The following is a 24,181-nucleotide window of genomic DNA, read 5'->3' on the forward strand; positions in this document are numbered from 1 at the left end:
CAGAGGGAATCTGGCACAAGTCATTTGTCAAAGTGAGATAGTAGAAGAAGAAGAAAACTACAAAGTGAAGTGTGTTTTGGCCTCCACTTTTCATCCAGTGACTAAACAGAGCAGCGCTCAGAGATACGGCGCCGACGACTGAGGACATCTTCGCATTCGAGGAATTTAATTTGCAAAAGTTAGTGAAGAAAATAAATGATAATTTAATCCATTAGCTGGTGTTTCATAACCGTCGCTCAGCATGTTTCAGCGGAATCGGCGCGAGCGCCAAGGTCAAAGAGGCAAAGACTCGGCTAACCGTCGTGGTTGGCGTTGCCAAGCGTCCAGGGCTCATCGGAGTCAAAGTGCGTGTCTCCTCCGATGCCGGCGCCGGGGAAGTAAGCGTGGGCCAGGAAGCCCCCCTCTCCGTCGAACGGGGAGCTGTCACCGTGGAAACCAGAGGCGAAGAAGATCATGATGTCAGCCTCTTTGCCCTCGTTCTTGATCTCCGAGTACGGCACCTCCTGAGCGGGATCAGAGGAACAAACAAGGAATCAATATTTCAGAAGATTAAAAATACTGTGAGTTTCACGCGCTCGTTCAGGCTTCCTCCTCAGAAACGACGGCCTGACTTCTACTGCACACCAACAGATACTTATTTCATATAAAAATGACAGTGACTGTAATCAGAGGTTTACTCTTTTAACAACATACGTTTCGCTGTGGTGTGTCCAAAAATGGGGGAATCAGCCGTCCGTGCTCAAAGACATCTTCCTTCACTGAAACGTCTTCTGGGCTGATAAACAACAGGATTTCTGCACATCTGTTTCAGCTGAACAGCTGTTTTCAGCAGCTGGACTAAAGCTACCTACGGGTACGTGTTTTTATACCCAGCCATGACGCCACAGTGAGCAACACAGATTATAAACCAGACGATAATATCACAGGTTATTCACTGATTGCTAGAACAGCTCGAGTGCTCGATCAGTGGGTTTCACCTCGAGGCCACGACGACACTGCTGAAGGTCGCAAACCAAAGCACTACGAAGCTCTTCTGTTTATTACAGCGTCGAAGGATCTTCTGCTCCTTGTGCACTGGAGAAAGGTGAACCTGATCCAGAAACCAAACTATCGATTGATGGAAAGAGTCATAATAGCAGCTCTTGTTTCACCTGTATGTTATTGTGTCTGCTGTGGTGTTTAGAATTTACTGACATATTTTCCGTTGTTTGGGAGACAGACACTATCTCTACTTTCAAGATTAGGCTTCAAACTTTCCTTTTTGCTAAAGCATATAGTTAGGGCTGGATTCCCATGATGCACTGAGTGTTTCTTCTTCACTCACCATGTACAACTCTCTGCATTTAATCATTAGTTATTATTAGTCATTGTGTCTCTTCCACAGTGTATGTTTTGTCCCGTCTTCCTCCCGTCACCACCGACAGCAGACGGACGCCTGGTTCTTCTGGAGGTTTCTTCCTGTTAAAGGAGTTTTTCTTTCCCACTGTTGCCAAGTGCTTGTGCACAAGGGGTCGTCTGATGTTGGGTTTTCTCTGTTATTGTACTGTATAGTATCGAGATGATTAATGAACACAGAGCATGAGAAGAACTGGTTTAGAATAATAAAAAACTCCCCATTAATCGATGTAATATTTAGCTTTTTTTAAAGGTTACATGGAGGAGTGCAGTGTGTGTGTGCGATGTAACCTCTCTGTCCAAAGCAAATTTCTCGTTCTCTTACAGCATTAAGTGCCTCGAGGCGACTGTTGTGATCGGGCGCTACATATGTTCCAGCTTTCGACCTGTATGACTCAGGCGTGTATCTGGACGTCTCACCTGGAAGGAGAGCGGCGTGACGGCCTGCCACACATTGAAGGCTTGTCGAATCGCTCTCTGGGTGTCCTTCTCTCCAACTTTGGGGGTGAAGTTGGATATGCTGCGAGAAAGAAAAAGACGCCACAGTTCAAATAAACAGCGTGTTCCCACATTCACTGTGAGGTGAGCAGAGGTCAGTGAGTGCGGCTGTGATGATTGCGTTGCCTGTAAAACCTGTGAGAACACAACATGTGCAAGGAAGCATCGGCTAAAACAACAACGACAATAAAAAGTGTCTTTGTTGATGCAAAGATCCAGACCTGTACACGCTTTAGTGAAATCAGCGGATTAGGATTCAGTGTGAGTCAACGAGCAGCGCGGTTGGCACGACGGCTGATGCGTGTTCGGCTGGAAGAGACGAACGAGGCAGAAAGGTCATTTTAGAGTAATTGCAGGAGACGATGTGCCACCCATAGCTACTCTGCTGCTGCGAGAGAGAGGATGGGAGGTATATCATTACATGTTTTATCACTCACTTCACTGTCACTGGAAACACTTTCATGTAGCGTCTTTAAAAGCAGCGTTTTAAACCTTTGCTGTCACCTTCCAACACTGTCGGAGGAGACGGGAGAGTGAGTCGAGGAGCGAGGGAGCGTTAGAGGACAGATGGGAGTAATTGGCAGAGGCAGAGAGGGTGGAGGATGGAAAAGAAAAGCCAGGACAGGAGAGGGAGAGCAAGGAAAAAACACGGCGGGATAAAACAGCAAAGCAGGCGGCTGAGTTCATTTCACACAATCTGTCTCTCGACGGGGGAGCAAAGGCTTTGTTCCCGACCAGAAACATGCATTATGGAAATAAATATCAGCACATTTACACAGTTGCTGTAACTCAACATTCATTCATGAGCACAGCAGCTTCCTGATGTGAGAAAAATAAGTCCAGCTGGCAAAGAAATAGAAATGTTTATAGCACTTTACAGGTAGTCCCTGGAAATGGATTAAAAGTTGTTGTGAGCTGTGATGGAGTGAATAAAAAAACGTCTCCAACGATCTAGAAGACAGATGCCGATCGAGACTCGATGAGACGCCAAAAACGAGTTTATTTCACCGCTGAATGCAGCTGGTCATGAGTCATGCTATGGTGCTTCGCTGGCACGTCCCTCAAACCAAACAAGCCCCTCAAAACTGGACTAATGCCCTTTGACCCCCATCTACTCCATAAACAGGATCCAGAGAGCTTCTCCTACAGCTGATGGGCCTCCACCTGAATCCTGACTCCACGATGGGGAGTCATCACGAATCCCTGTTCCCTCTCCAAAGCCTAAATACCTTGGGAGATCCAACCAGGGGAAAGATGCCCTCAGCAACGTAGCTGCTTGGGTCAGAACCACACACCACGTTAGGGTGGAGCTTCATGGGGCGGCAATTCTTTGGATTCACAATTAGTTGCTACCCCAAGTGGAGGAGTTCAGGTATCTCTGGGTCTTCATCCGTGTGTCGGGCAGTGCAGACTGGTTTGCTGTGACAGCGAGGCTGTAGTACAGAGAGACGTGAGCACGAAGCTGTCAGCTAGCTACGTCGCCACGCCCACCCGTGAGCACGATCTGTGGGTAGCGACTGAAAGAATAAGATGGAGCAGAAATGAGCTTCCTGTCACAGGTGTGTGGGCGCCTCGTTAGAGATTCAGGAGGAGCTTTAAGCTGTGCTTCATATTTCACATGGACAGGATCCACCTCAGTGCTTCAGTATCTGCTGTGGCTGCACCCAAACACCTCCTTGTTGGTATGTTTTGGGCGTGTCCAACCAGCAGGCCACCCACGCTGAAAAGGTTATGAGTGAGGAACACGAGAAAGAGAACGCACTGGAGGCAGACAGTAAAATCCAAATCCTTTATCCAGGCAGAGGTCACACACAAGTAATCAGTGAGTGAAGCAAACAAATCCAGCAAAGGGAAGACAAAAAGATCTAAAACACACCCAAAGGTCACACAGGAGGAAACCGAAGATTAAAGACTGGAAAAAACACAAAGACACAAAACTAGAAGCCTGGAAAACTTGACTTGGATTATTTAACATGTCATCGAATTTAATAAAATCGTAGAAACACAAGGGACACACAAACACATGCACAATCCAAACTGAAGGGAAGACTGGACTATGGACTAATCAGGGAAACAGGAGGGCAACGAGATCCAGAGGGAACACCAAGGACCAGCAAACTCTAATACAAACAGACTCAAAGGATTAAGGAAATCTATAGAAATCAAAACAGACATAACACCCAGACTGAGAGAACCTTCTCATCAACGAGAATATATTAGAATTAAACTCCAACAAACCTGAAAAACCTTGAGAACAAACTGCGAGTGGTGACAGGAGGCGGCGGCCGGGGACAGGTACGTCCTGCCCCTGCAGCCCACACCTGATAAGCTTCAGCTATCGTGTACGCAGCAGCCTGCACAGATGGGGCCTCCTCCATCAGGTTAATGTATGAAAACTCAAACAACTGGAATTTTACTGACTGATCATCTGCAATATGTCATCAGAATCACGTCATTTGGAAACATCATTAATAAACCTATATTATAGCAAAGTTTGTGCTTCTTCATTTTTTGGTTTGGTGTTCAGAAGGAATTCAAAATGAGGTCAGATAACAGGAAATGAATCGTGTGGACAGTGACGGCTGTGACAGCAGCTCACTGCGAGTTACATAAAGTTCATCTTCACTGAAACCAGATCAGAAAACAAAACAAGATCAACCTGGATTGTTGTGCTGGAGCTGAAGTGAGCTGCTCTTTGAACACATGAAAGAGAATCAACGATCAGCTGATCCAAGAAATCATTTTAACGACTCAGTAATAATTCTTCAAGGAAATCTCCAAACATGACGAGCAAACATCTCGTTTCTCTTGGTTCTTGGAGTTTTTTGACCAACATTTAAAGGTGCAGTTGATTAATCAATATTAAAAATAATCATTAGTTGCAGCTCTATTAGTGCAACAACATGATAATATCATATAAGATCTGTTTGAAGTGGACAGAAGCACGTCTGAGGAGATTTTACTGCATTTCATAACTGTGCCTGCAAATCCTCTACGAAGTTTATTTATAAATCCAACTCCCACCCTAAAGCCTGGTGATTAGTGTGTGTGTGTGTGTGTGTGTGTGTGTGTGTGTGTGTGTGTGTGTGTGTGTGTGTGTGTGTGTGTGTGTGTCAGACAGACAGCCAGGAAGCAGTTGTCTGATTTGAGTAAATGGTGTGTAACGTTACAGCAGTGAAACTGGCCAAATGACCTGTGGCCAAAACACACAGATGGTATACTGTCTGACACACACACACACACACACACACACACACACACACACACACACACACACACACACACACACACACACACACACACACACGTCTAGCACTCGGTTGGATATGCAGACACTGTAGTCTCACACATTTAATGCATTTAGATAATGAAATGTGCTGCACAGATTTCAGGTAATGGGCGAGAAAAAGAGGAAATCAGAGGAGATGACTCCAGGAGTTCTTTGGAGAATCGGAAACTGAATCCTTAAAAGGGAAAAACCCAAATTGACAATGCTGACAGGTCACTATCGTTTGCAATTAACAATTTCTTCCCACAGGGTGGGGGCTCTCTCACGGCTCATGGTTTGGGCGCCCTGTCAGCCAGTGGCGCTGGACAACTAATGAATTATAAACACAGAACCGTAACATCAGATTTTTATCCACCATGCAGAAACATCTGGAAACATCTGATTGGCACCAGCTTCATTTTTCAACATGACAATGATCCCAAACACACGGCCTGTGCCATAAAAGCATAGCTTTATATAAAACACACAGTGGAACACTGTCAGCCATGGATTGGCCTCCACAGAGCCCGGACCTCAACACTCCTGAAGCAGAAGCTGAAACACCCAAAGGAGAGCTTTGGATGTCCCTCAGAATGCCTGGAGAGACATTCCTGTTTTACCAGCAGGATATAAAGGAATGAGGCATCTGCATAGTACTGCATGTCCACTCTGAAATCATCTGTGTTTACAGCCTCTATTTTAAACATATCCTTAACGTATTTCTTTCCTACAGCCAATACTTTCCTCCATCATCCACAACATTTTTAAGACGTAGGCGAGCATTAGCATTAGCTGCAGGACGATGCAAGTTACTGAACCAGGTAAAATAATTTTAGCTAGTTAGCTTAGCTTTAGCACAATTTGCAAACACCAAAGAGAAGATTAGGCACAAAAATGATTTTCATTTGGAATAATTTAATATCTACCTGCTGATGGTGCAAAGTGAGGAGGATAAATCCTGAATGGAGCATGAATATGTGTGCTGCGAAAACATTTTATGTCACAGTGAAAGGGATGAACCGTGTGGAGGAAAGTAAAGGAGGGTCCAAGCAGGCACTCGTTGAGGTGCGAAGGAGTTTTATTATAAAAATAAGACACAAGTAGAAGATGGCAAACAGAACTAAAGCTAAACTATACTGGAAAAAACTAAACTACTAAACATGAACACGAACAAGGGTGACCGGAAGCACATGACGGTTGATAGCAGACACACACACAGCTGATTCACAGGAGATAAGCAGACGGACCAGCGACTACAACAAAAGAAGACACGACTAAATACACACAGAAGAACACTGAGATTACACACAGGTGGGGAACACAGCTGGAAGTGATTGACGACACGAGCCAAGGGAGGCAAAATAAGACACGGACTTTCACAATAAAACAGGAAACAAGAAACCATTACACAAAGATGCAGACTAGACACAGAACTAAACCTACACTAAACACAAACCTAAGAACTAATCTCTTGTTATAATAATAACAATAACCAACAAAGCACCACAAGAGAATGAGAAAAGAATCCATAATGCGAAATCACACCAAACGTCTGACCACATGTTGAATTCTGAATTATTTAATAAGTTGCATGTCAGGGAAGAGTCACGTGAATCTGGGAATTCACCGTCTGGATCAAAGTTCATGGAAAAGGTTTCAGCAGCTGTCTGGATACTTCACTAATATACGGATCAGAATTTATGGAAATGCTTCACAAAGAACACAAATTTCTACACGGCTGAAGGGATTCGTCCTTTAGAGGAGCTTTAACATCTTTATCTGATCGCAATCCATCGCTGAGCTCAGTCGGAGCAGCTCTAAATGCAGTTATTCTCTTCTTTTGTTTCTGTCCTTTGATTGACTTTTAATGAATTTGCTTAGTTGCAGAGGCATCGGCATAAAAGGGGAAACATCATTCTTCTGAGTGCTCTCTCAACTTGCTTTGGCCTTCACTTGTATTTTCTTCTTCTTTCCAGCCTTCTCGATTCTTCTTAATATCTGCCTTCTGCACGGAGGCTTTACTGGAAATTTTCACTTGGAGATGCACAGTTGCATAATCCTGCAGCTACAGTATCGAACAGCGGGTGTGATTACATGCAGCCCTGAAATTCCTCTTAATGCAGAGCAGAGGCAGAAAAAATCCTCCTGTCTAAGCTCATCGCTGTCACTCAGGTAAGCGCACTGAACGGCAACCACCTTCAGATCGTATTGTTTTGATGCAGCATGTGAGCCGGGTATGTGTTGGATACACACAGAGCAAAATAAGGTTAGGAGCACACTGTGTGGGAGCTGCTGCTACTCTCTGGAGTTGTTGTGTAGATGTACACGTATGCTGAGTTTCCAAAAGCAGCTCCTCTGGATGATTCACCGCCTTAAATCTAAACCTTTAGCGTTTATTATTAATCTCTGTCTCTCGTCCACAGCATGTCTTTATCCTGTCTTCCTTCTCTCACCCCAACCAATCACAGCAGATGGCCCCGCCCCTCCCTGAGCCTGGTTCTGTCGGAGGTTTCTTCCTGTTAAAAGGGAGTTTTTCCTTCCCACTGTCGCCAAAGTGCTGCTCATAGGGGGTCATATGATTGTTGGGTTTTTCTCTGTATGTGTTATTGTAGGGTCGACCTTACAATATGAAGCACCTTGAGGTGACTGTTGTTGTGATTTGACCCTGGATAAATAACATTTGCTTTTTAGCTACAATGAAGAGTAAAATCTCACTAAGTGCTTGGAACATCTTACAGTTTAATCTGAGCTAAAATTCCTGCTACAGTGGCTCAGTCAGCCTGACATCTTCAGATCAATGCATAAATACAAATGAGTCTGGAACCGCTCAGTTCATTTCTCACATTCAAAGGGCTGCAAACCAGAATCTCTCTGGAACAGACAGACCTGTAATCAGCGTTAGCTTCTTCATCGTTCTTCTCAACACAGATTTTAAGAGCAGTTTTGTCTCCTTCAGAGAAACTATCCTGTAATTCTGTGTGTGGGATGGAAACGTTCTGCAGTCCGAATGAAAACGAGTTCGTGATACTCGGGTTTTAGCAAAGGGCTGCTCACATTCAACCTGCAGAGCTGCAAAGATCATTCATAGTTTCTCCGCTTCCAGTTAATGAAGCATTGGAAGCTTAAGCTCAGCTCCTGCAGTTTCAGTGAACCAGAGGTACGCCCATAATTCATGCAAAGGATCCTGGATGTGACAGTAAGGTGGCCCGAAGCGCAGCTTGGCAGGTGAACATGAATACTGCATGGACCGTAAATGATGGAGCACAACCAGCCTAAACACTGGCTCCATATCACAGAGTGTGAGTGGAAGAGGAGGAGGCTGGTCTGGCTCTGGAGATGGGCCGGTGCCTCGGAAGAAGAACAATCGAGTTAGAAATGATTGGAGCAAACGGCTCGAGCGACGGCAGCCGAGCTGAAGACAACACTGCGAGAATGCGACAGCAGATAACAGGTGAAACAGGCCCGAGGAGACTCAGATGCAGTAAGGGGTAACCGGATAGCGCCGATCGCACGCTGTGGGTTTTATGTAACGTTGTAGAGTGGATCCCAGTAAAGCAGCAGAACTGGGATGGGCCCAGAGTCTCGCGGGAGCTGCGTAATTTACATTAGACCTATAAAACTCTGAGTGGGATGGTGTGGAGAGACGGGGGTGGAGGAAAAGCAAGAGGAGGCTGAAAGGGGATTCAAACATCTAAATAAGAAACTGTTTGATCTCAGATGTTGAAGCAGGAGAAGAACAGAATTAAACAAAGACGTGGAAAATTTCAGCGAGAGGAAGAAAAGCAGAGACGATGAGTTTAACCAGAAGGAAACGAGAACACACGATACGACAAAACCAACCAGAGATATAAATAATGTTCACACAGAGGTGCTGGAAAATGACAGAGAAACAAGGATTTCTACAAAGAGATACCGAAAGGGAACTCGTGGTGGATGAAGGTGGAGCTATCAGGAGGCTGCTGCTCGCATCACACTTCAAATCAAAATGGAGGATGCTGTGATGTCACTGAGACTTACAGGAAGGACTGCATTAAAGCTCTGCAGAAACCCTTTCTACTGAAACAAGAGAGGGAAAAAAGGTTCATCCTGGACTCACAAGTGCCGCTCATCGAGCAGAACCACAGAGTTCTGGAGTATTTGGAAAGTCGTAGCAGATAACAGTGAATGCTGAACACTAAATGAGCTCAACGAGAGAGAACGAGACACTAACTGTTGCTGACCTCCACGACAAGCTAAACCTGGTGCTATGCTTCTCCTCTCGTGGCCCCTGATAAATACACAAATACAAACTAACCACAGCCCCATTCAATAAGGAACATTTTGCTTTTAACAGTTACGACGAGGCAGTTTATTAAAAACAGCCACAAACAGTTAAAGTTCCCTAAAAAAGGATTTTTGGTCCCCAGAGCAGAAACTAGAAACAGAGAATGGAAACGAGGAAGAACAAGATGGCGCCGGTGAGGTCGGCTGCCGTCACGACTGCTCCGACCACTTTTTCTTTGTCTTTGTTTTTTAAGTTAGTTTTCAGCGTTACAAGACATAATGTGGATCGCACAACACTGGACATTATATTCTTCATTTCCAGTTAATACTTGTACAGCTGCTGTTATTGTGTATTTATTTATTTATATTTCTTCATACATTCTTATATAGTTCTATATTGTGTATTTTGTTGTACAGTTATTTTATTTTCAACTTTAATTTATATATTTTATCTTATTCTTTCCCAGTTAAATTTACCCTTTTTATTTTTCATATTTATTTCCTATCTTATTCATAGCCTTTCCTTTTTTGTTTTCTTTAGGTCACGAGCAGTTGTCCAAGCATTTCACTGCATATCGTACTGTGTATGACTGTGTACGTGACAAATAAAATTTGAATTTGAATTTGAGGCGTTCAGGGCAGCAGTGTTTACTTACTGTTGGTCATTTTTACCAAGAAACTGTGGAAATACACAAGTACTGTTTCAGTTTGATTCGTGGCACTGAAGCTGGATTTGAATTTGAGAGACACGCAGTCGGGGAACAAGAAGCAGAGAGAACTAAAGTAGGAGACAAAGAGAGAGACGGGAGAGAGAAAAAGTGGGCAGGAGCTGGGATGCGTTCAGAGTCCCGTGGGATGGCTCTAATCTGCATTAGACCCACATTACACGGCCGAGCTGCTGGTTGGATCACACAGCCGAGGGTTTTACCGTACGTCCATAAAGAAATAAAGACGGAGAGATGTGGGTGGGTGGGTGGATGTAATGTATGGATACGTGATGTGTTCAGGGTACCCTGGGATGCAGCTGATTTACATTAAGCCCAGGCTGGGAGAGAAAGAGGGAGGATGAAGATGGAAACAGAGAATTAAGAAAAAGAAACACTCACTCAGCATCCCATTAACATGTGTCGGCCTCTTTAATAGCCATGTTAGCTCAGAGCGCTCAGTTACTGCCATCTTAGAGCTCATTATGGAAAATGAAGTCAGGTATGCACACCTGTACGAGATCCTTTTATCTCTCCACTTCTGTCCCGTCAGCGCGTAGCGTTTGTTCCTCTGCCGCCGGCTGGTGTGAGGATGATCTGGGACGCCACAGCGAGGTCTCCTCATCCACCTGAACACAACAGCAACATGTTAGTGTTTTGGCACAGACTGGGTGGTTTCAGCTGAACAACAATTTCAGTGAACCGTGTTTATTCCAAGCAGCTTTGTTTTTAGGGGAGACACAGCTGGAGATGGTTATGAATTAGTTTTGCATTTGCAGTTACAGGACCAACTAAACGATCTCATGTCTGCTAATCATCAGAGCCATTTTTAGTTTCTCTTAGCTGTTCATTATTCACCAAAGCAGCGCACCACAGCCGGCAGTTTCACATATTTGCTTTGACACAAGAATCGATTTCACTGGACGCCTGAACCTGGGTGCTTTCACATGTTGATGTAAACTACGTGTAAACTGTGAGGCCATTTAAAAGTACTTTTGGTAATGAAACTACAGAATTGATCTAAAACTGTTATCAACAGGGGGCAACCAAGTGTGCTGAGATATTTTCGAATGTTTGCTGACGCTCTGGTTACCAACTTCTCCTTAGCAAGCTTTGCTTTTTCCCATCAGAAATAAGAATGACATACAGGATGTGCTCGGAAGCTCCCGGGACACAGTTTTTATGCTGATGTTAAGTGTAGAGGACGTTTGGAAGAAGTTATCGAGCTGGGAGAGTGTTGGTGACTTTTAGGCACCCGCCTCTCGTGCTGCTCAGCGCTTTAACTCTGTAACATTTAGAGCTGATCACTGAATATCGGGGAGTGATAAGACTGATAATCTCTGAGTTTAATGGAGATGCACGATCTTCCAAAGAACTCTTGGAACATAACGACAGCCATTAGATTTCTGCTAAAACATTTTAAAAAGCAGACTGTTGAAGATGATGTGAGGATGAGCAGCACCCACAGGAAGCAGATTCACTTGTGGAGAGCAGTTTGTGTGCTGAAGCAGAGGAAGCACATTTAAATTGAAAGCAGTGAGGCTGATTGCTTCTGGGTGGATTAAGTGTCTGTGAAATGTCAAAAGGGGGTCAACGCTCAGCTTCGCAGAGCTCCTCGGATTCTTTAAATCATTGTTTTGAATTTCTGGCTCACGCTTTACATTCTGCTTCAGTCGTATCGTTTTCACAGCGTTGTTTCAGACGCTTCAAAAACATCTGAAGAACAGCTTCAGACGACGCGCTCAGCAGCAAACAGCAGGCGGACGCCGTCAGAGACAAGCTAGTAAATGCAGAGCAGCTAGAGACGCTCAGGTTAGCAAAAACAGAAGAGTGTAACACTTTAAACTGGTTACACTGGTGGGTGGTCACGTTAGCGATCAGAAAATGAAGCTTCTCTGTTTCTTCTTAAGTGGAAATATTCAACGGTAAATGTAAGTGTGGTCCATCGTTTGGAGATCACTGCTACAGACACACCAAAGTCAAGAAGCATAGCTCACAGGCAGTGGGTGCTGCCCCTCAGTAGGCTTCTGGAAGCTGGCCAATCAGAACACAGCAGGCTTTCATGGAGCAGAGCCTTAAAGGCGCAGGAGCTACTGTTTTGTTTCAGGTAGAGGATGAAGTGAGGATCACCAAAACCCAGATTAACCAAAGTATTTTTTTGGACTGTGAATAAAAATAAAGATTCACTTATTGAGAAATGAGCAAAGTTGCAAAGAAATAATATCATGTAGTATAATACAGTGTGTGTCGTTTGTGTGTTAGCCATACAAAAGGAACATTTACACAGTTATTTAAAGTATTAATACAATATTTACTGATTATTGAATACACATGATCATGATAGTGCCAAGAGATGAAAACTGACTAACGGGATTGTCAGATTTCTCTCTCGCTGCCTGTGAACACGCCTTCCCCCCTTTCCTCGTCCTTCGTGTTTGACCAACAGTAGCAGATTTTCCAACAGCACCGAAGGCTATTAAATCTACCTCCGACTGATCTGGTATGGAAATCTCATTTTTTATGATACGCATGTTTGGTTTGGCCAAGATGTTACACCACATGCCCTTCATGATGCAACGGTCCCCGCCTGCACGAGGAGTGCCCTGCCTTTCCCACTTTTACGGAAACGTCCCGATTACTCACTCGATAGTCGTCTCATCCAACACTCCCGTCACAGGGATGCCGTAGAAGCGCTGCATGGCGGCCACGGCAGACTGCATGGCCTTCTCCTGCCGCAGGTCTGATGTCCGAACGTCGTGAGGCAGCAGGTAGCCGTAGTTCTTCAGCCACGTCTGAGAGAAACACGGACAGAAGAGGTCGGTTACACAGGACTAACCTGCTAGACAGTAGAGCCACAACAGACTTACTGTAGATCCTTCTTAATTCCCAATTATAGAAACATATTAAACATACATCATAGACTTCTCTAGAGTCCATATGCACAATAGAAAGCTGTGGTAGTGTCCATGGTGCTGAACCGCAGGCCAAATGTAACCAGGTCGTGTAACTTAAAGACTAAGGTGTGCTAGTTATTTTGTCATGTTGGTTGCCTTAGACACACACGTTTATAAAATAATTGCAGACAGCTGAATGTGACATTTCTTTGAGTTTCATGATGTCAGCGCAGCACCGCCCGCAGCACCGCCCCTCCCCACCTTCCCACCAATAAGCTGACAGCTGCCATTTGGATTCAAATCCACGCTCCTTGCAGGGTCTCACAGGTCTCCCTCTGACCTGCTGAGGAAACCTTTGATCATAACAATATAACCCTTCAAATATTACAAAACAGGCTGTGCTTACAGCCCCAGAGAACAATCGCACATTAAAGTTTCCCTCAGTGTTCAAGTAATTCAACAATAACTCCTGCACATCAGCAGGTTTGCAGCAACATGCAGCTGCCAATAGCTGGTTCAGTTTTTACATCAAGTTTCAGGTTCCTGTGGCCTCAAAACACCACAATTTATTGGAACAATAGTTCAAAACGCAGAAAAAAGGTGTAACGAGTAGGCGGACAAAAAAGATTCAGGGTGAGTGAAAAGAAGACATTGAACATGTCGGAGAGAAACTGGGGAGCCAGTTCCTCCGAATCCCAGAAAATCGAATTCACACCGATCCAAAATCGATGCTGAATCCACAGTTTTCCTCGGATGAGTCTTATTACGTCGTATTTTTCATTTAGCAGCCGCCTGTCTCTTTAATGTGACATAACACAATCTCACAAGCCTCCGGAGGGAGAGCGAGGAAAGGCAGAGAGGAAGGCGGGTAAATGAAGAGGAGAGAAGAAGAAAAGATGGAAAAATAAAAAGGAGGCTGTTGAAAGAGCGAACAGCAGCACGGAGAGATAAGAGGCAGAAGGTTTCAGAGGGAGAGGACACGAGAGGCGGGTGAGGTAATGAGGGGGGAGGCTGAGCTGTTCTCTACAGTAGGTCATTAATAATTCAGAGCGAGGAAGCCTCTCCCAGCAAGTCCGGGCCCAGAAAAGCGAACGCCGGCCCGACCACAGCTTTCCAACACCGAGGGCATTTATGGAAGCCCGTTTCCCCCAGCGAAGACGCGTCGAGCAGGAAAACACGACTAAGATGATGTTACATTAAAGTCAGTCAAGATAAAACCTGAGTGTGAAAAACACGACGTTTGACCAACGTTAACTTAAGATTATTGAACCACTCATGAGACAGATTAGGGAACATTTTTCCATAAAAGGGAGAATCGTGAGATTTCAGTTCAATTATTTTATTTATATAGCATCAAATCATAACACATACCACATGATGCTTAAATTACAATATTTGCAATTAAACAAAGCACGTGAGGTCATTGTTTAAGCCAATAAGTCAACACAATGAATTATTAGGTGACGCTGAAGAGATTAAAACCACAAGATTTCGAGGAAAGAGTCAGAAATATGATAGAATAAGTGAAACTGATGTGGCAAAGATAAAGATTTAAATCACTATAAACATAATAAACAGAAGTAGAGATAAAAAAAAAATCTAAATTTGTAAACATAATTTTAAATAATGGTTTTATTTATCAAATAACATTTTAAAGAGTTAAAATAGTGCAGCTAGTTTAACATATCCTGAAAGCACAGATGCTCTTCCATATTTCTAGTCTGAACAGAGGAAACACGAGTCAGCATGAGCGTGTCTTTCTTGTATTATAATCAATCATTTTACTGGACAGCTAATTGCTGTTGATGCTCACATGTGTTTAGATTTGAGATGCAGGGTTTCTGATGTGAGAGCTGGTCTGTAACTCCGCTGTTTAGCTAACTTATTTAGACTCTGTGCCGATCTGCTTTTAATCCAAAGTGTAAATGTAGACACAAAGTGGCACATGGTCCATGAGCTGAGAGGAAACTGACTGCTTACAATCCAATTAAAAGCTCCCCTGCAATAAATCTGTGGCGATGACAACTTCCACTGCAACAAAACATCTAAATCTGATTCATGTGATTTCATCCTGTCCCATCTGCTCAGGCAATAAAAAACAGAAACATATCTGAGCTCCGGGCAACAAACACAAACTCTCTTACAGCATCTGGCAGGCCTACGTTTCACTGTGAGAAGGAAACGAGTCAGTAAGGAGCAGCGTGCACGCCAAACTCTGCAATTACAGACACAACGAGAACAACGAGCCCGTTCGGTTTGTGAGGACCGGGAAATATTTCCAGGCCTCTGAAACAAACGTGAGCCCTAAAGCTGTGATTCACTCGTCGTACATCTCTTTGAAGGCTGGTCACCTGTAGGAGCTCCAAGCTCTGGTTGCCTAGGTGACCTAATTGATTTATTACCAGGTCAAATGTCAATCAACATATACATTTATTTGTAGCCGCTTCAGTCGCTCGTATGGAAGTTGAGAAATGCTTAGCTTGAATCCCGCTCGGTTCACCCTCGTTGTTATTTCACAGTCGTGGGTAGCTGCAGGGCAGGAGGTGCAGCAGGTCGTCTACTAACGGTAAGGTTGGTGGTTCGATCCCTGGTTGCTGTGCGTGCCAAAGATACTGAGGTCTAAGTTTCTCTCTGATGGTTCCATCAGAGTGTTTGATGTTAGACTGAAAGCACTCAGGCGCAGAAAAAAGCGAACGAGTCATGTTGTAAAAAAGCCCTTTGAGAGCTCAAGTAGAGCCGGTGCGTTTATTTTCTGTTCCAGTGTTTGCATCGCTCAAAGACAAATGTGAAGCAAAGTTTTCCTTTGGTTAAGATATTAAAGAAAATCTCTAAACCATCAGCAGCTACTAGAAGCGGAGGATAAAGTAATTCTTTTTGCTGAGCATGAAAGCAAAGCTTACCCTCATTTACGGTCACAAACTGAGGGTTAGACTGCGGCACCCACGAGCTGGACCTGGATAAGCCACAGGATGACCTGATGGATGAGATCAGCCTATCCACGACACACGGTTAGTCACTAATATGTCATCCATTGCAGGAGCAGCTGGAAACAGGGTCAGTACATCCAGAATTAACCAGCCGCTAGAGGAAGAACAAAATAAAGGAGGAAAATGAGTGAAATTATATTCCTTAGAGGTGTTTCCTGAAATATGTTACTGTTATTTGAGCCCAGCTGTCAGCTGTACTCCTCTTTTCTCCCCTTGGTGCTTTTCTAAAAACATGCCAGTAACACAAGGCCATCCTTTGCTTCGAATGGAAATAACAGTCTGCTCGGGTCCAAGTGGCAAAAAGCAAAAGTCCATGTGCCCTGCAATGTGTTGTCACTGAGCAGAGCTGCCTGCCTACACGTTTTAACTGCAGTGCATGCGACCGTGCATGAGCCATCCGGGCAGAGATGAAAAAAGTAAATGGTCTGTATTTGTATAGCGCTTTACTCGTCCCTAAGGACCCCAAAGCGCTTTACACAACCAGTCACCCACCCATTCACACACACATTCACACACTGGTGATGGCAGCTACATTGTAGCCACAGCCACCCTGGGGCGCACTGACAGAGGCGAGGCTGCCGGACACTGGCGCCACTGGGCCCTCTGACCACCACCAGTAGGCAACGGGTGAAGTGTCTCGCCCAAGGACACAACGACCGAGACTGTCGGAGCTGGGGCTCGAACCGGCAACCTTCCAATTACAAGGCGAACTCCCAACTCTTGAGCCACGATCGCCCCAACAACAACAGCAACTGATGGTGTGCAGCTGTGCGCAGCTGTCCTCGTCCTCATCAATGAGCGTGAGTCAGGCCTCAGACACACCTGATTCAGATCTCAACGCCTCTTTGAAGTTGTCCTCCGAGCGCCTCGCTACGATCGTTTTAAATCCACACGCACTGAAATACTGAACTTTCTGCTTCTGTGAGGCCTCTGAGGACCCCGTACTGCACCGGTCACCGTGTCTGTGAGTCCTCATACATGTGCATCCATGTGGTTGTGTACGTCTGTGTGTGTTCAGAGCTTTGATGGAAGTGTAGTAATTGTTGTATAATAGCAGCTGGTGAATTATTTAATTCAAACTGCTTCCTCTGAGCTGGCAGCTGCTGGGTGAGCACACACACACACACACACACACACACACACACACACACACACACACACACACACGTTTTGTTACATTCACTTACATTTATTTTCTGAACACTTAAACTGACCATAACTTTAAACACGTCCCCATTTTAAAACAATGATTCATGACTTAAAGATTTTCTTTGTCTCTGAACTGAAACCGAGTCAAATTGACAGCCCATGCGTCCTTCTGCTTTACGAGGTCTCGTTCTGACATGATACCCTCTCTGGGCTTTTATCCAGCCCACAGATGGACCGAGTGCCACCCGGTGTTTTCACTGAAGAGCTCAGAGTTGCAGCTTTTGTTCAGAGCCATCATTTCCTGTTGAATCCAGAAACTACCAGATAACTGGTGCAGGGTGTTAGCTTTCACAGTCTGAAAGGACAAACCTCTCTACCTCAGACCAGAGTGATGCTAGAACAACAGTACAACAGGTAAAGTAATCATCTTTGTAGAAAGAAATAATCCCTTAAATAAAAGCTCCGTCAGCTGGAGGCAGGACAGCGTCCGGGCCGACTTCTGTCACACAGCTGTCAACCAACGACCACGCCGCGGACAGCAAAGCCTCCTGTAAGCCTTCAAATCTAATTAATGGGCCAATAATGTCCCACAGGACGAGCGGCACACATATTAGAGAGCCTGAATTTATCAATGGAGGCCATAATTGCTTGCTGAAGAAATGACAGGCTTAGTATTTCTACTAAGATGGTGCTTTCTGAATGGAAGTGAATAGAACTTCAGCGGGAGGCGTTCTGAAGCCACAATCGAGTGACCGTTACGTGTATAATTCACTTTAAGCTGCTTCCATACTTCTTTGAACTGCGGACTGATCAAAAACACTTTTAGCGTCTCTGAAACTCACAAGAAAAGTTCAAGAGTTCAAATCTCACTGTCTGTTCTTCACATGTGGCAGGAAAAGTGGAAGGTGAGGCTGACAGGTGGATTAGTGTAGGCGGAGCCTCCTATTTCCCATGTATCATTCTACAGTCCTCAACTTTGGTCACGAGATCTGGGAATGAGCGGAAGAGCGAGTAGATGCAAACAGCCGAAATGAGTTTTCTCCAGGAGCTCGGAGCAGAGTGGAGAGGAACCCTCCGAGGTAGCTCGGGTATCTGATCGGGACGCCTTCCTTCGGAGACTCTTTGGGCATGTCCAATTCAGAGAAGTTAGGACCCAGCACTCATTGGGGATCTGGCCTGGGAGCTAATCGGGATCCTTCAGGAGGCACTGGGAAGTATTCTTGCTTTGCCAACTGCCACTAAGACTTCACTTTGGTAACTGGAAGAACCTGGATGGATCTTCTGTCACTGGTTGCACTTATCCAAGAACACGTGTGTTATTATATCATGGATATTAAATGAGATTAAAACAAATGAAGCACATGTGAGTGAACGGGAAAAGGGAGAGGACGATGATCCGCTGTGAAGAGTCTAAGTTGGGAAAGCGAAACTACAACGAAACCACCTCTGTGCTTCATGTATGCGCCTCACACAGCGGGACTGCAGCGGCATAAATCACCTCCAGCACTGAGCCCTCCACACGTGAACATGTTTAATTCATATTCTTATCTGACTGGGACAAATGCTCTCTCGCAGCAGGCGAGCGGTGATTCATTAGACGTTGTGGGAGTTTCCGACGCCACGGCGGCACGCCTTTTAGTAAATGAACAAAATACTCGGACCGTTATCCAGAGAGAAGGACTGAGGCAGGCAGCGGCACATTTCCAGCCTCAACGCTGCTTATGCTTAAAAGAAAAAGGAAAAGATTTATGATTTATGGCCTTCAAGGGTTGATTCTGGTAACAGAGAGACGTTCCTACTGCTCAACAATCAGGGTCTGAAATATCAGATACTAGAACTCTCAGTAACTTTACGTCTACCGAAGGGAATAAATGAGACGTGTTTCAGACATGTCTGTCTGCTGTCGGCTGCCCTCACTGTCAGGTGTGGAGAGGCAGTTTAAACCATGGGAGATGCCCACTGGCCTGATATCTGTGGACAATCCATGCAGAAGGAAACACCTGACAACAAGTTACACCTGTCACAGTCTTTTCATCGAGGGAGGCCGAGCCAGAAGGCAGCAGAGACAGAATAGAATAGAATAGAATAGCCTTTATTGTCATTGTACAGAGTACAACGAAATTGGAGTGCCACTCCCTTGGTGCAAGTTTCAATAATAAATATAAATGTAAAATATAAAAAGTACAAAAAAAACAATCATAAGTACTCAAACAATAGTATGTACAATATATACAGGATAGCAGCATTAATATAATGACAGTATGAATAGCAGCATAATATAATGACAGTGACGGTATGGAATAGGTTCAATTGTTTTTGTGCTTATTTACTACGGTGATAGCTCTGGGAAAGAAGCTATCCCTGAATCTGTTTGTCCTGGTTTTATGTGACCTGTACCGTCGGCCTGACGGTAATAGTTCAAACAGTTGGTTGCTGGGGTGAGAGTGGTCCTTGATGATATTGCCAGCTCTGCTGAGGTACCGAGAGTTTGCAGTGACCTCCAGGCTGGGCAGAGAGCAGCCAGTGATCTTCTGGGCTGTGTTGATGACCCTCTGCAGTACTTTCCTGTCTGCAGCTGAGCACCCTGCATACCATGTTGTTATGCCGTACGTTAGGATGCTCTCTATGGTGGCTCTGTAAAATGTCACCAGCAGCCTCTCCTCCAGGTTGTTCCTCCTGAGCACTCTCAGAAAGTGGAGACGCTGCTGGGCCTTTTTAACCACCGCTGTAGTATTTGCTGTAGTATGTAGACAGAAACGTGACGCTGTGCTAAATGCTGATATGTGCAAATCATTTTAATATCAGACACCAGAACTGGGAAATCTTTCTTTTGGAGAAATAGCGGTTCATTTTGAATTTGAAGTTAATCGGTTTGGACGTGTGCACAGAAGAGACGGTGGATTTACTGGGCAAATGGAGCTGACAGGCAGGATGACCACAGAGGATGCTGGGATAGGGTGAGATGGAGGCAGATGATTCGCTGAGGATAGTCTGAGTTTCCTCTGTGGGACATTATGACAATTAACTCTTTAAAGTCCAACATTATCTTTATCTTTTTAACAGCTGTAGTGCCAGTTATTGGAGCATTTCAAGTTGCTGTATCAATACAACCGTTATATCACAAGTTTTAATAACATGTATGCATTAAGTCCATAGTAACTAGATAAACTGGAAAAAAGTGCAATAAACTACAAAAACCTGAAAATCATTTGGTTTCTACACATAGTTACAGAAATTTCAGAGGTTTATCGCTCAAAACTGTAAACACAAAAATTGCACAAAATAGTTTCCAACCACAGGAAATCTGTCTTCATAGTTTAACACTAATTTTTATAAACTGTGGGAAAAATGAAAATAAATGCTATTGTGCACATTTTGCAAAAAAACAGCATCAAAATAAACTATTTCCAACAGTGCAGTCTACCCGGCACGGATAACCTCCGTTAATGCTGAGATCAGGGCGTTCTGGAGATGCTGCATTCAGACGACGTCTCTTTGAGCCATAACCACATTCTGCAGGGATACAGCGGACCTGCCACCCACTGAAAAGCTGTTCACTGTTCATGCTTTTGTCAGTTTTTGAGTAAATGCAGGTGACATTTAAGGGAAGGAAGAAAAATAGGAAAAAGGAGAGAACGAAGGAAGGAAAGTAAGATGAAGCTACTGGAGCATAAAATAACAAAGCCATAAATATGAGCGCAAATAAAAACCACGAGGGTAACACAATAACAACAAGAGAAGTGCTTTAATTTCAATATTTTAATGGTGCTAAATCATATTGTACTTGCATGAAGGCTGCAAGTGAGCGCTGCATGCTGATGATTCAGGCCTCACTGAGGCAGCAGCCCGTTTTAATGCTGCTGCTGCTGCTTGTGGGGGGCGGCTGATTCTGAACCTGAGCTTCAGAAACCCCCCGCAGGCCGCTGAAGATGACAGAGAACAAAATACAAATCAAAACAAAATGAAGCGTGAACTCTAATTTCTGCAGCCATTATTCAGGGTTCAATAGTCACTTTGAGCTGAGTCACCCTCTGCTCGGCTCGCTGATGAGAAGGTGTAGCCTACAGTAAAGTGTCCGGCTTACAGAAGGTGACTCATCTTTCACTCTGACATTAAATTATGAAAAACGAAGAAGGAGGCTGCCGGCTAAAGGATTACTGCTTTGAAATGTATGTATACAAAGCACACAGCTCTACAGCAGAGACACCGGGATTCACATCCAGGCTCCTGTCAACGAGACGCAACATGAGCACTTCCACTGAGCTTTGATTAAACACGGTGTTTAGATGAACATTAGACAGCATGATCAGATATTTTAGCAGAAGAAATCACGTTTTCATACCATTTTTAGCAGAAAATCGTGACTGTTCTCTGAGATATTCAGAGGAGGATGCGAGGGCAGATATCAGGATGCCAAAACTCGTCTTCAGTTGGCTCAAAAATGCCACATTTTTATTTTCATGTCTCCACAACATTGACTAAGAAAATTAAGCCAAAAACTGCAGTTCCTCTAATGTCCACTGGAGGCTCCAGCAGCGAGTCAGTCCCACGTTAAAACATCCAACTTTACAGCAGAAATAAACGAAACGTCTGGAAAGCGTTTCTGCTCTGAAACATTTTAATGCAAATATCTGATGATTAGGGATGGGTACCGGTTCTGTCATAAACGGTAGTAACCAGACCGAAAAGCAGCGCACATTTCGGTGCTTTATTTCGGTGCTTTTTTTTTTTTCCTGAGCTGTGATACACTTTAGATTCTAGCCAATCATTTTACCTTTCCGAGGATAGTAGGCGGGTCCAGGTACGTGCGTTCTTTTAGAGCAGAGCTACAGATTAAAAATGTCCAAGGCGAAGCGGTCAAAAGTCTGGCTGTACTTCACAGCAAAAGATGCAAACTCAGCAGCAACAAGTGCTTTAAGCTGATACTGTGATACTGTCAAAGGAGGTAACACCTCGAATCCGATGAAACACCTGGCGACGCATAGCGTTTTTTTAAAAGCCGAGAAATGCGCCGTATTTGATAGCTTGCTGCGAGACCTCACACCGGGCACATCTACTGCGGGTGTGGTGCCTGTTATTGGACCCAGAGCAACATCCCCCAAAAACCCGAAGAGGAGAGTCCTGGCCCCTAGCCCTGCCAGTGTAGCAGAAATGATGACGGATGATGATGCAGCAGCAGCCGTTCTTCTCTGCGTGAGTAGCTTAATGTTGTTCGTGTGTAATTTACGTTGAGTAGGCTAACCACGTTATTACATTAATGCATGTAAGGTGAACTAGCAAACATCATCATAGCTACATGCGGCTGTCTTCTTGTTTGATGGCAGATACTCCCTTCACCCTGGCCAAAAAGGCTAAAATGACCAAAGAAAAAGTGGAAAACAGCTAAACAAGAGAGGTTTTTGGACAAAGTTTGTGTTTTTTCCATTGATTAAGCACTGCTTCCAGTCAAGAGTGATACCATATATGCCCTATAGCTGCAGAAAAGGCTAACATTGTTATCTTTTTACAAAAAAACAGCTGAACATGAGAGGTTTTTGGACCCATTTTGTGTTCTCCATTCTTTAAGCACCGGTTTGAGCACCGTTTAAGCACCGGCACCGTTTCAAAAGTACCGGTTTGGCACCGGTATTGGATAAAACCTAAACGATACCCATCCCTACTGATGATACAACAGACCGTCTGGACGTTTTCGTAATCCTTTACCTGCTGCACTAAATTGTAGCTGCCAAATTCATACGTCTAATTAAACAAATAAAAAAAATGAAAAAGCCAACATGAGGTTTAAAAAAATACCAATAACAATGACAAACATCCAGCTTTTAAATACAGTTTATGGGAGGAACTCGACGAACTCATAAAACAACAGTTGGGCCGGACAAACCCCGCTCCTCAGTTACGACCATGGATATAACTCTTTTTTTAAATATAAATTAATCTGTCTATTTGTTTATCAGTGGAGGACTGTGCAACATCTTTGTGTGACATCTTTCTCAAAAAAGCAAGAAATTATCTCATTTCTAAGGGTGGAGGTTTTTCTTTACTTACAGTTTATGCTTCAAAAATGACCATGAACTCATCTTCATCAGCTGTTTGTATCAAGCTCTCCTTTTAGCTGTAATAATGATAATAATAATGAACGACAGTATCATGGTGAAAAGGAGCCAACCAAGCTGTTTATGCCCAACTCTAATCAAATACAGGTGAATCTGTTCAGGCCCGCTGATGTACAGTGGCTTGCAAAAGTATTCGACCCCCTCGAACTTTCCCACATTTTGTCACATTACAGCCACAAACATGAATCAATTTTATTGGAATTCCACATGAAAGAAAGCGGTGCACACGTGAAAAGTGGATCGAAAATCATACATGATTCCAAATATTTTTTACAATTAAATAACTGCAAAGTGGGGTGTGCGCAATTATTCAGCCCCCTGAGTCAATACTTTGTAGAACCAGCTTTTGCTGCAATTACAGCTGCCAGTCTTCTAGGGTCTGTCTGGATCCATCTTTAACTCCAAACACGGATCGATCTGCCTGGAAAGAGGAAGAAAATACTTTCTTTGACCTTTAATGAAACTCCATTAGGGCCCCGTGTTTGGGTCAGGGTTCTCATGCAGACCACTTTAGTCACAGTGAGCTCCTTAACGCTAAAGACAGGTAATGAAAAGATCGGCTAATGTAAGCATGAGACGCAGCCAAAGCGAAGACACAGCTGCATTAATGCGCTGTTAATGCAAGATTAGAATAAGATATTAGAGGAGGCTTCACTCTTTAATGTGCTGTTTGTTTTACGGCCCGGAACGAGAACCGGGACAGATCGTAATTTCTCAACGGCACTTCAAACCGCAGCCTCATAATCATTAAAGTGTTTGCCTGAAACCTCGACAGATTCACTCTGCAGCCACACACAACAAAGAAAAACTACAAAATGAGACATCTTGGTGGAAGCAAGTCTTCAGATATTTTTGTCTTTATGAACATTTCTTCTGATTGATTCGTTGATTAACTGACTAACAGCTGATA

At 44.1% G+C, this 24,181-nt stretch overlaps 1 protein-coding gene across 3 annotated transcripts in view; it reads right to left on the minus strand.

Annotated features, from left to right (window-relative positions):
* mmp24 (matrix metallopeptidase 24) overlaps window positions 1-24,181 on the minus strand; it is an 85,428-nt gene that overhangs the window by 44,094 nt on the left and 17,153 nt on the right. Inside the window, exons 1-5 of one of the 3 annotated variants that reach the window (XM_080892785.1) lie at window positions 13,042-13,196; window positions 12,772-12,920; window positions 10,641-10,757; window positions 1,816-1,915; window positions 299-503 (exon numbers count right to left, since the gene is read on the minus strand). In XM_080892785.1, coding sequence (XP_080748911.1) covers window positions 299-503; window positions 1,816-1,915; window positions 10,641-10,757; window positions 12,772-12,920; window positions 13,042-13,065 — 595 coding nt within the window. In that variant the 5' untranslated portion in view covers window positions 13,066-13,196. Of the gene's footprint in view, window positions 1-298; window positions 504-1,815; window positions 1,916-6,087; window positions 6,473-10,640; window positions 10,758-12,771; window positions 12,921-13,041; window positions 13,197-24,181 lie in introns of those variants that run through there. The other 2 variants (XM_080892784.1, XM_080892786.1) reach the window with 2 other exon arrangements.

The sequence above is a fragment of the Rhamphochromis sp. 'chilingali' genome (assembly GCF_963969265.1).
Source record: "Rhamphochromis sp. 'chilingali' genome assembly, chromosome: 9".
Classification (NCBI taxonomy): domain Eukaryota; kingdom Metazoa; phylum Chordata; class Actinopteri; order Cichliformes; family Cichlidae; genus Rhamphochromis; species Rhamphochromis sp. 'chilingali'.